This window comes from Zophobas morio, unplaced genomic scaffold (assembly GCF_036711695.1).
Source record: "Zophobas morio isolate AGI-343-1 ecotype UQ-CSIRO unplaced genomic scaffold, CSIRO_AGI_Zmor_V1 ptg000011l, whole genome shotgun sequence".
In the NCBI taxonomy this organism is placed as follows: domain Eukaryota; kingdom Metazoa; phylum Arthropoda; class Insecta; order Coleoptera; family Tenebrionidae; genus Zophobas; species Zophobas morio.
The window spans coordinates 20,085,107-20,097,415 of record NW_026972116.1 but is presented as its reverse complement, the minus strand read 5'-3'; the positions used below and the strand labels follow the sequence as shown (position 1 = coordinate 20,097,415).

At 33.6% G+C, this 12,309-nt stretch overlaps 1 protein-coding gene across 2 annotated transcripts; it reads left to right on the top strand.

Annotated features, from left to right (window-relative positions):
* Positions 1 to 734: 734 nt before the first annotated feature.
* Positions 735 to 12,166, top strand: LOC135127187 (octanoyl-[acyl-carrier-protein]:protein N-octanoyltransferase LIPT2, mitochondrial). Of its 2 annotated transcripts, none has more exons than XM_064053569.1 (4): positions 735 to 907; positions 11,275 to 11,533; positions 11,582 to 11,796; positions 11,844 to 12,166. In XM_064053569.1, the coding sequence occupies exons 1-4, from the start codon at positions 773 to 775 to the stop codon at positions 12,111 to 12,113; spliced, it is 879 nt and encodes a 292-aa protein (XP_063909639.1). In that variant the 5' UTR covers positions 735 to 772; the 3' UTR covers positions 12,114 to 12,166. The 2 variants fall into 2 exon arrangements, with proteins under 2 accessions (XP_063909639.1, XP_063909640.1); XM_064053570.1 differs by lacking the exon at positions 735 to 907 and adding an exon at positions 10,692 to 10,706.
* The last annotated feature ends 143 nt before the right edge of the window (positions 12,167 to 12,309 follow it).

The following is a 12,309-nucleotide window of genomic DNA, read 5'->3' as shown; positions in this document are numbered from 1 at the left end:
TTAAACTGACATACATTTACAGACTAATGTAATCAATATATTTATTTAAAAGCTTGTCGGCGCAACTACAACATCGTTTAATTTATTACTACATTGTTGAGATAGTATCAATTTTTATTCACATCGTGTAAGTAAAATTATGTAGAAATTGAACAATGAACATTTTTTACAAAAAACTGGTATCGGTTGTGAAGCGAAAACTTGCGCTGTCTAAACATTTAGAGCTAATTTTACCCCACACAAAACATTATGAACTTGACTCACACTCATAAAGTAATGAAATATCTCTGACTCTAAAATCCCCAACATAACGAGCAAAGGAGCAAACCTCAGGTGTTTCTCATTTCCACGTCAATAAAATTCAACAAACAACCTCCTGACGGATTATAATTTAGATAAAACTGTGTTTTCTCCTTCGCAGCAGAATACCTTACACAAATAAACCGTCAATCGTTTCAAAAGCGCTCCTCTTTTTTCAACTTTTTGGAACGAAATCTCAAATTTTACTCACATTTCCAAAAATAAAAGCCCGCGACTCTTGTATTTATTTTCTGTACTTGCTAATGTCCCGTTTAAATATAACCGTGTGGACATACCTACTTGTTGAAAACATTATCACAATAAAAGTGATTTTCGTGTTGATTCTCGTCACATGTCAATAACGAACGTCCTTAGAAAACCATATAATGAAACAACAAACAGAACGAGATAGATGTGTTTAGCAAGGTGTTTATTTAGGTTGTCTAAAACGTAAACTAATGAAATTTTAGAAATGTTCTCTGAATGTACTGCAGTGGGTTCGGTGCGGTGTAGAACGGACTCGCGGGTTCTCACGGGGAAAACTATACATGTGATAAATGTCAACGGGGATCGAGTTCGGTGGTTCTGCAAAGTTGTAATAAAGGAGGTAATTTGTTTCGCTGATGATATGCGAAACTGGAGATTGGTAACACGATGCTTGCTGGGTTTTAACACAGTTGGAAAATAATCGTTGACCTTGATGGCTTTTGTGAAATATCTCAAAGTTCGGGGAAGAGTCATATGACTCCCGACAGTTTTGATAAGTTGATAGCGATTCCGCAGAACTAATCAAAAATCTGTGTACTTTTAAATTCCTGTACAATTTAATGATTAGATTGCACCGATTTCACGTTCACGGAAGTTACATGAGGTATTTCATTATTTATCAGAATATACAGTTTGTCCCAACTGCCATTATACATATTTAATACAGTATTTAAAATAAACCTCATTGAGAACTTCTTTGAAATAGGGTTTTTAAACCTACTTTCGTGTTTTTATACACAATGTAAATTTTGCCGGCACTAAATATAAAAAATCGATACACCATTAATAGGTACAATGTCCTGCGCGAGGCTGGACAGAGTTAGACTGTTTTTTCTTTAATGAAATTTTGAAGTGTTTAACAGTAATTCGTACATTCACACACGCACAACAACTTATTTCTGTAATTTTTGGCTAAAAATCTTTGTGAAAATATTCAAAATTTACAAAAGTACGATTTAGGCAACTTAATTTTTATTTTGTTTTTCATTAAATTTTTATATACAAAGCAGCAACAATTTACTTTTATTTATTTTAATCGAGGTTTTAAATTAGGATGTCTCCGAGAGATTTTTATTTATTTTTTACAATAACACAAGGAATAAAATTGAACTTTTCAAAAAATCTTGAAGGTAAAAAAATACCTGGTGTTCTAGTTTTAAAATAATTTGAGTCGTAGCACTCTTAAGTGTTTTTTTTTTTTTTGTTTAAGAATGTAAAAGAATCTTGCAATATCTTGTACCTTGTGGTTGAAACAATTTTAAAGGATCTTGAAGGCTTCTGATATTTTTCAAAGGGACCCCGAATACCTTTAATCTTGGAAGCTCCTTGTATTGGGTTTTTGAAACAATTTAAAAAGATTTTGGAAACTCCTAACGTTTTATTTTTGAAAGAACATTGGAGGTGACTTATGCTTTATTGTTAAACAATTCGAAAAGGTCTTGGAACCATTTAATATTTTGTTTTTAAAGAGTTCGGAGAATTCTCGGACCCCTAATGTTTTTATTTAAGAATGTGAAAGATCTTGAGGACCTTTCGTGTTTTATTTTTGAAGCAATTTAAAAAGATCTTGAAGGCCCTTAATGTTTTGTTATCGAAAGAGTCATAGAGACTCCAAGTATCTTTTCAATGTGAAAGAATCCTGAACGCTCTTATGTTTTATTGTTGAAACAATTTACAAAGATCTTTGAACCTTTTGAGTTTTTTTAAAGAGTTTGAAAGAACGCAAAGAGCCCCTATTGTTTTTTTTTCTTTAATATCAAAAGAACCTTTTGGGCCCATGCTGGTTTCCTTTACAAACGTTAAAGACCTTTGGGGTATCTCGTGTTTTATTTCTGAAATATTTAAAAATATCTTGAAGGCACTTGATGTTATTGAAAGAGTCACAGAGATCTCAAGTACCTTTTCAAAGAATGTGAGACAATCTTGGGAGCCTCGGTATTTTGTTTTTGAAACAATATAAAAACATTCTTAACATTTTATTTTTGAAAGAATCTTAGGGCTCCCTAATGTGTTTTTTCAGATCTTGAAGCCTTCTAATATTTTGTTTTTGAAAGAGTTTGAAAGAATATTGAGGACCCATGTTGTCTTTTTTTAAAGATGTGAAAGATCTTGAGGACCCTTGAAGTTTTTTTTATTGAAAGAGTCCTAGAGACCCTTAGTATTTTTTCAAAGAATGTGAAAAAATCTTCGAGATCCCTTGTACCTTGTTTTTGAAACAATTTAAAAGGATCTTGAAGGCACTTGAACTTTTGTTACGGAAAGAGTCATGAAAATCCCAAGTACCTTTTCAAAGAATGTGAAAGAAACTTCGGAACTCCTAACGTTTTATTTTTGAAAGAGTCTTAAGGCTCCCTAATGTCTTTTTTAAGATCTTGAAGCCTTTTAATATTTTGTTTTTGAAAGAGTTTGAAAGAATATTAGGGACCCATGTTGTCTTTTTTTAAAGATGTGAAAGAGCTTGAGGACCCTTGAAGTTTTGTTATTGAAAGAGTCCTAGAGACCCTTAGTATTTTTTCAAAGAATGTGAAAAAATCTTCGAGATTCCTTGTATCTTGTTTTTGAAACAATTTAAAAGGATCTTGAACGCACTTGAGCTTTTGTTACGGAAAGAGTAATTAAGATCCCAAGTACCTTTTCAAAGAATGTGAAAGAAACTTCGGAACTCCTAACGTTTTATTTTTGAAAGAGTCTTAGGGTTCGCTATGTCTTTTTTAAGATCTTGAAGCCTTTTAATATTTTGTTTTTGAAAGAGTTTGAAAGAATATTAGGGACCCATGTTGTCTTTTTTTAAAGATGTGAAAGATCTTGAGGACCCTTGAAGTTTTGTTATTGAAAGAGTTCTAGAGACCCTTAGTATTTTTTCAAAGAATGTGAAAAAATCTTCGAGATCCCTTGTACCATGTTTTTGAAACAATTTAAAAGGATCTTGAAGACACTTGATCTTTTGTTACGGAAAGAGTCATGAAGATCCCAAGTACCTTTTCAAAGAATATGAAAGAAACTTCGGAACTCCTAACGTTTTATTTTAGAAAGAGTTTTAGGGACCCCTAGTGTGTTTTTTTTTTTTTTAATAATATTAAAGAATTTTGGGAATCTTTAATGTCTTGTTGTTGACACAATTTGAAAAGATCTTGGAGCCTCCTGATATTTTGGTTTCGAAAAAGTTCAAAAGAATCCTAGAGGACTGTAGTGTATTTTTTTAATTGTGGAGTCCCTGGTGTTTCTTTTCACTTCCTGAGCGTAAGCTAAGGAAGTATTGTAATCGAGTCCATCGGACGAATTGCCACTTTTATGTTCTCTCGACGTTTCATGTTGGCAAATTTTGCATCTATGTTAGAAATATCATGTAGATGGTTAAAAGCTAGCCACAATTTGGCTAATCATCCCCACCAACAATTTGATGACGTCATCTCAAGGAACCGTATTTTAACATAATGTAAATTAATTTTAAAATGAGTTGAATGTTATACAATGAAATATGTTTTAAAAGGGTGGAATTCTTTAGAGAAATATGTATTGATGTTACAATTAAACTTCGTCCTTCGGTCTGATTAGGAATGAAAAACTCATCACAATTGAGACCGGGGCGGGTGGGGCTTAATCTTTTTTTTTAATATACAGAGTTTTTTTTTTCAACAACAGGACAGTTAAATATATTTTCAGTTTCTTGTTGGGAAAAGAAGACTTCGTATATCAAGAAAAATTGGACAAAATATAAGCCCGCCCACCCACCCCTTCTCAATTGTGATGGATGGTTTACTGGTCGTAAGCTGAAGGTCGGAGTTTAATTGCAAAATCCTCATTTCTCAACAAGAAATTACCATATGAAATATGTTTTTTGAAGGGTAGAATTTTCTAGAGAAATATTGATGTCACAATTAAACTCCACCCTTCGGTGAAATGAAAAACTCATCGCAATTGATATCGGGGCGGGTGGGTGGGGCTTAGTCTTTGTTATTTTTTCTTTATATACGTAATTTTCGTTCAACAAAGAACAAGAGATATAATAAAAAACATAAAGTCAATCTATTATTCAATAATTTTGGACAGTACCCCTGACAAGCGGTGGAATCGTAAGATTTAACATAATGTCAAAACCACCCACCCACCCCTACTCCGTTCTGAAGATTCATTTTATTGGCTCTTGAGACGGAAGTTGGATTTTATATTGACGAATGATAGATTCTCGGACTACTTTTTTTTATAAAATTTTGATTTCATTCGAAAAACGACTCTGCTGTCAGCGTTTAAATAATTAACAATTTTGTGAAATAGACAAAATGAGGTATAATCGGAAACCCCTCTTCTACGGGCCAATGAAATGATTTAATGAGGTGGAGCTTGTCCGAGTGGGATGAACTTCAATAGAATTGCTTTTTAAATATAATTGTTACGTCTGGTACGTTTATTTAACACCAGTTTAATACTTTCCAAGTATTTTGTTTACAATTTAATTATCTTCTCCCCAATGGCTTAACAAATTTGCTTGAGATTCTAATAAGATTTGAATGAACAATATTGAAAATAGTCATTAGAATCTAGAGGGGGCGGGTGGGCGGGGCTATTTCTTGCTTATAAGACGACTCTAGAAAAAAGCAAAACTTGGCTCCGCCCACCTCCTGTGTACATTTCTCTGACTTATTTTATTTACTGTAAAATAGGAATTGATTTCTAATTTGACAAACGATAGAATCGTAAAATTTAAAACAAAATCAAAAGTGGTACCACCCACCCACCCCTTCGCCGTTTTGAAAACTCAATTTGTTGGCTCTTGAGACGGAAGTTAGATTTTATATTGACAAATAATAGACTCTGAGACTAGTTTTTTTAAATAAAATTTTTACTTTTATTCGAAAAACGACTTTTGCGTCAGCGTTTACGCAGAAGTAATAAAAAATTATGTGTAATAGACAACACGAAGTACAATCGGAAACGCCTTCCCTCTTCCATGGGCCAATGAAATGTTTTATTGAGCTGGAGCTTGTGCGGGTGGGAGGAGCGTCAATAGTATTGCTTTTTAAACATCGTTCTTACGTCTAGTACGTTTATTTATCACCAGCTTAATACTTTTTAGATATTTTGTTTACGATTTAACTATTTTCTCCCCAACAATTTAACAGAGTTGTCCAAGATTTTAATAAGATAATATAGTTCTCATGAATTAACAATATTAAGAACAGTCATTAGAATCAAGAACGGGCGGGTGGGCGGGGCTATTTCTTGCTTATAAGATTCTGTAGAAAAAAGCTAAACTTAGCTCCGACCACTCCCTGTGTCCATTTTTATCACTTATTTTATTTACTGTTAAATAAGAATGGAGTTCTGATTTGACAAGCAGCAGAATCGTAAGATTTAAACCAAAAACCAAAAGTGGACCCACCCACCCACCCATACTCCGTTTGAAAAACTCATTTTATTGGCTCTTGAGACGGAAGTTGGATTTTATATTGACAAATAATGGAATCGAGGACTACTTTTTTTAAATAAAATTTTGACGAAAAACGATTTTTTGAAATATACAAAATGAGGTACAAACAGAAACGCTGCCTCTCTTCTACGGGCCAATGAAATGGTTTATTAGGGTGGAGCTTGTGCGAGTGGGAGGAGCGTCTGGTACGTTTATTTAACACCAGCTTAATACTTTCTAGATATTTTGTTTACAATTTATTTATTTATAATTAAAAACTGCAGAAATGAAAAACTGAAAAACCTAAAAACTGAAAATTCGTGAAATTTCAAATCGAAAAACTACAAAATCTAAAAACTTAATGAGTTACGTATAGTTAAATTGAAGAAAGAAAAAAGAAAACTTGAAAAAATTGAAAATGAAAAAACAAAAAATTATAAAATGGGAACATTGAAAAACTGTAAAAATAAAGAAAATAAAAAACTGAAACGGAAAATTGCACATGGAAAAATTAAAAATCAAAAACTCGAAAAACTCAAATCGAAAAATTGCAAAATCTAGAAATTGAAAGGATAAAAAAAATAAAAAATTCAAGAAAAAATTCAAGTCAAATAAGCTGGGTTATCAGAAAAAAAAAATTATAATTTTTCAGAGAAGTAGGATTTATTTGGCTGCACTTCAGGGGTGACGGAAGTTCTGTTGAAATAACCTTCGACCAATTTTTTAGAAATGTGAAAGAATCTTGGGAGCCCTTGTATTTTGTTTTTGAAACAATTTAAAAAGATCTTGGAAACTCCTAACGCTTTATTTTTGAAAGAGCTTTATGTGCCCCTAGTGTCTTTTTGAAAGAATGTGAAAGAATCTTGAAGGCCTCTTATAGTTTCTTGTTGACACATTTTGAAAAGATCTTGATATTTTGATTTTGTTGCCTACTAATGAATTTAAAAAAGTCAAAATTATGTATAACTTTTTTTTTTCTGCATTAAAAAACTTTAAAACAGCAATTAATTGGTGTCAAAAACTACTAAATTTCAGATTAACAAAGTCAGCCATAAAAATATTATTTAATGAAAAATATTAATCACTATTAATTTTATCTCACTTTTAACACTTATTGACTCTAAGATTTCAAGCAATAATTCGTTGATTAAATTTTAAGCACTGTCGTAAAAATGTAAATGTTCTTATTGTTAAATTCATATTGACTCCACCACCTACAAAAAAAAATCGTATAACTACACACCGCCGGCTGAATCAAAGAACCTTGAACTGTATTGGCCGCGAACCATGGAAAGTGTCGAAATTTCCAAACACAAACCCACATTCAAACAGTAAAAAATCGTATTTAAAGCGCCCTGGTTAGTCTATGGTAAATTTAATATTAGAGCCAGATTGAAACAAATACTGAAATGATCAAATGCATAAGTTGCTTTAGTACTATTCATAAAATAAAGTAAGCAAATAAAGTGAGAATAAGTATGTTTATAAGATGATGTCGAATGTGTTTTAACATTATTTTAGTTTGAAACAATCTTAAAACAGCGTGGTATCGACAATAAAAAAGAGCATTAAATGTATTAATCTTTTCTAGTCTCACAAAACTGAGACATATTTAGAATGTTTTTTGACTTTTTTTAATAATACACTATCAAAAAAAAATCAACTGAAAAATGTACTATCTCAGTTCTAAGTAAGACACCTGTAATCAGCCATTTCCCCAACTATAGCTACCTTAAAATATCACGTTCCCAGTTATAAACAACAAAAAACCCAATACAAACTTGTTTATGACAACTATATCAATATCGATCGCTAAAATTAATCAAAAATTGACACATCATTAATACACACACAAACTCAACCCGTACTCGCCCCACCTTCACGAATTTAGGGCATGTTCAGGAACACGAAAACTACGCCACAATAATGAAACAACATTTGATTAAATGTCGAGGCGTGGAAAGTCTAATGATCCCATTACCATAATACACAAAGCCACCAAGTCTGTCGCATTTGACTACCTTTGCTTTTCGTCATGACAACCACCCAATCACACAGCGCTTTTTAAATCGTCACGACAACGAACCAATCAGGCGTCCCAACCACCCTCCCGTTTGACACCGTCAACGTTTTCAGTTTTTGCCGCTTAATACCTCGTGAAAAATAAAAGTGTAACGAAGACATTGACCGCGTTATCGCAATAATGTCAAGGCTCATCGATCACAACCTGTCGTGAATTTTACTCTACAGAAATGTCGAACACCTTTGGAACATAACTGAATGTCGTGTTTAGGGTTACAATAATAAAAAATTGGAGGATGTGGGACTCATCTCCGGGTAATTAGTTGGTGGCAATGGAATTATGGTTATTTCAAGAACAAAAGCAACTATGATAAATCGTTATCATTATAGTCACGGTCAAACGTACCTGTGTATGGCTGGACACGCAACGTGAAGGATAAAACATGGTCTAGTGAAAAATCTACTTTCTAACTGATTAAAATTAGTTTTTATGTTGTTGTCGGGATAAAGTTCTAGGCTAGGTGCAAGTTATTTTGAGATAATGCCCGGATTGTAAGGATATCGGTAGTTAGCACACAGGAATGTTTTAAACACGAGTGTTTAAATAGTGTTTATCGTTTTTATAATAATTTGTTTTGGTGTGAGCGATAAAGACCATGGCCGGGTGCGTCGAGTGCAGTCATGAATAATTTTTATTTATTTTAGTTTTACGTAAATACGGTTTTTCACTCGATTTTCGGTTTGATCTTCGTATTGTAAAAAATAACCATCTATAATGGGCAAGTTTAATTAACTACAAGCTGCGTACTAAAATTAAAACCATTAAAACTCGATTTAAGCCAGAATGAATGAAAACTTAACTAGATAACTATACCTTTTTGCAGTAAATCGTTTTAATAGGTACATAAATTTTTATATACCTACTTACAATCCGATTGCCAATACAGATTTTGTAAATTTATCAGATTTTTCGAAATTTGTAGCCTCGTGACACCAAAACACAAATGTAAAAATAATCGCAAATTGCACATCCTGGCTGGATTATGCGACAGATTTGTGCAACTACCTGTGAAAAACCCCGTAATTTTACACGTCCATTAAAAAATCTTTTCTTTAGTCTCGAAAACATTCTCTTGGCATGGATCCCCACGTTTTACGGCCCGGAATTAGAAACAAAAAGACATTTTATATGCGTCCCGCAACAATAAATTCAGATATAAATATTTCCGACGAATCGACCTAAAAATAGTAATACTACGACTTACGTAATATTTAATAAACCCTGCTATTATTATTAAATAAATGTAAAAAAATGGCGGGGGGTCTTATCGACGTCATCGATCCGTCGTAGCTCGGTTCAAGGATCACTAAGACAACACATAAAAACTCCTATTGTGTGACGCAAACAACAATCGATCAATTCAAAATCACCGATAAATCTCATGTGATCGGTCTTAAGAGCATGAGGCAATTATTGCCCGTTTTTCTTTAGACATTTTAATCTAAAAACGAGCATTTCCGGCTTAAAATATGCTGTAAACAGCGGAAATTATCCATTAAAATTGCTCATAATAAATTTCGTATGCTGTAACAAGAAACAAATTACCTGTACAGGTAACCGAAAACGAGACTGTTTTTTTAATGTCGTTGTGTGCTTTGAAAAACCACGATCACTATTTGCATAACAAATAAACACTCTTTTACTTACAATGTCAAAATTAATAGCCCGATAAGAGTGTCCTTGTGCACATAATTGTGTATCCATAAAAATGACGACTTGTGTTTGTGAACAATACTGAGACGAAATTTTACGAACCACAATGTATCCAATATAACAATTACAGTCCATTGGTTTATCCAATTCTATTATCTTTATTGTTTTTATTCGTTTTTTATTCTTCTCGTTTCATTGCGTAGACATGACTCAACTGTACAGTTATTATTTAACAGTGCTGAGTAAATTCCAAAGTCGCTATCTCCAGCGAATACCGAAAGCCCTTTAAGTCACCCTGACTTTCCGTATCTAAAAATACAAGCAGATGTAAACAAACTGATAAATCCCCAGCAGCATTATCTGTTAATATAGTTCAGACATTTATTCTTAAATCTATTTAAATATTCCCCCGTAGGTATTTATTAAATACACGCTTAAAGCTGGGATAATCTACCTTGATCCAGATTACACTAATCAGTGGCGTGGACTGAAAAAATCTACGTGGTTACAGCATATAATTCCATAAGTACTTTTGATGGAGTTTTAAACATATAATCTGAAAAACCTGACCTAATCCACCTTGATCCGAATGCAGAACGTCAGTGACAAGAACTTTCCCGACGAGATTCCACCATTAATTTATTATACGTTTTTCAATTTTCTCGAAACAACAATAATCATCAAATTCTACCAATTAATTAAAAAAAAACAATTCGCAAATCGTAAACAAATTATACCCATACACAGATCTCAGTTACCTATGACAACGGAACACAACACAAAAACCACGTGACACCGCGCCGCTTTGATTTTAACTGCTTTCGAACATTTCAGCCACAACACCGTGTACACACTGTATTTAAATCACGTTTGTTTGGTCTCCACACAATCATCAATTTGAATGTCGAGTAGATACAACGTTGAGGATAAAATAGTAATAACTTGAATAGAACAGAAAAGGACTGAACGAAAATAAAAAGAGACGGGAAGGGGCAGGTAATAACGAACGCATGCGTTACATTGTTGCTTTAAATGTGGACATATTTGTGGATTTTATTTGGAATAATTTATGGGGTGGATGTCGGTTAGGGGCTATTGAGAATCTCGATCGTCGTTATTAATTTTTTATTAATTAAAGGTGCGGGGGCCGGGTTTGGACGGAGATGAATAATCGATAAAGTAATGCCAGACATTCCTAGCCCACTCGTTTAGGTCTATTTTCTGGCAGGTGTGAGAGCAAAAAATGCATCTTTAAAATTAAAAAAAAAACACGTTGCAGAGGGTTATACAACCAAGTATACTTTAAACGCTTTTACACTTGTTTCTGCCAATTCATACATATCTTATCTATTTATACAACACATGAAAAGAATTAATTGGATACAAAAAATGAATGAAAAAAATTGTCAACCATATGCGTATGCAACCAACAATGCGTAACACTGGTTGCCTACACTATTTTAACAATATTTAAAAATTTAATCACTATTTTGTGTTATAGTAATTTTAGTTGCGGTTTCTACTATCAATAATAGCAACAACTATACGCAATGTTAAATTTTAGCCTTTGAAATGTTTGAGGAACGCACATGTTGAACATAACCTCAAACTCCTCGCGATGCAGAAACTCGTCAAAGTGTGGCAAATCGGCCGCCTTAGCTACTCCAAGAGCTTAAAACTCCAAAAGTACATTGTCAGCTTGCACCACAAAAACCACCCCTTGTCAAACACCCTTCTGTGTGTGGAGCACCCCCCTGTCTACACCATTGGAATTCGAACCAAAGACTACCCCCCATCAGTCGAAAAACAACTACAAAACCTAGGTAAACACACACAATTTGGTTTTCTCTAAATAACCGCATTTTTTGCAGGAGCCGACTTTTTTAAAACGAACAGAGGCGGACTCATTACATTTCATGGGCCAGGACAACTGGTGGTTTACCCAATTATTAATTTAAAAGACTTCAAACCCAGTATGCGATGGTACGTTTGTCAGATTGAAAAGACTGTGATCCAATTATGTAAAAAAATGGGGTTGGAGGCGGAAACGTCGCCTCACACAGGGGTGTGGGTTAAAGATAAAAAAGTGAGTGTTTGGTGACAAACTACCAAGTGTTGATTTTTTGGTTGTAGATATGTGCGATTGGGATTCATGGTAGCCGGTTTGTGACGTCGCATGGGCTTGCCCTTAATTGTTGTACTGATTTGAAGTGGTTTGAGCATATTGTGCCTTGTGGAATAGAAGGGAAAGGTGTTACCAGTTTGTCAAAGGAACTGAATAGGTTTGTTGGTGTAGAAGAAGTGATTCCGGTGTTTTTGGACTGCTTTTCAGAACTGTTTGGTTGTAATTGGGTTGATTTTCCCAAAAATGACTGTGATAAAATATTAGGCGATATTTTATAACATTGTTAACTGTGTAAAAATAGAGAATACATTCTAGTCACCTTGTTGTTCAATTGTCGTTTTCCATCTGTCAGAAAGACAAAACAAAGTTGAATTTTAACCCCCTTGAGTTCATCAGAATGGGTAAAAATCCAGTCTGCTGTATTGTCTGGTTTATCTGCTTATGGTTTTCATTCATGATCGCTGGGATAGCCGC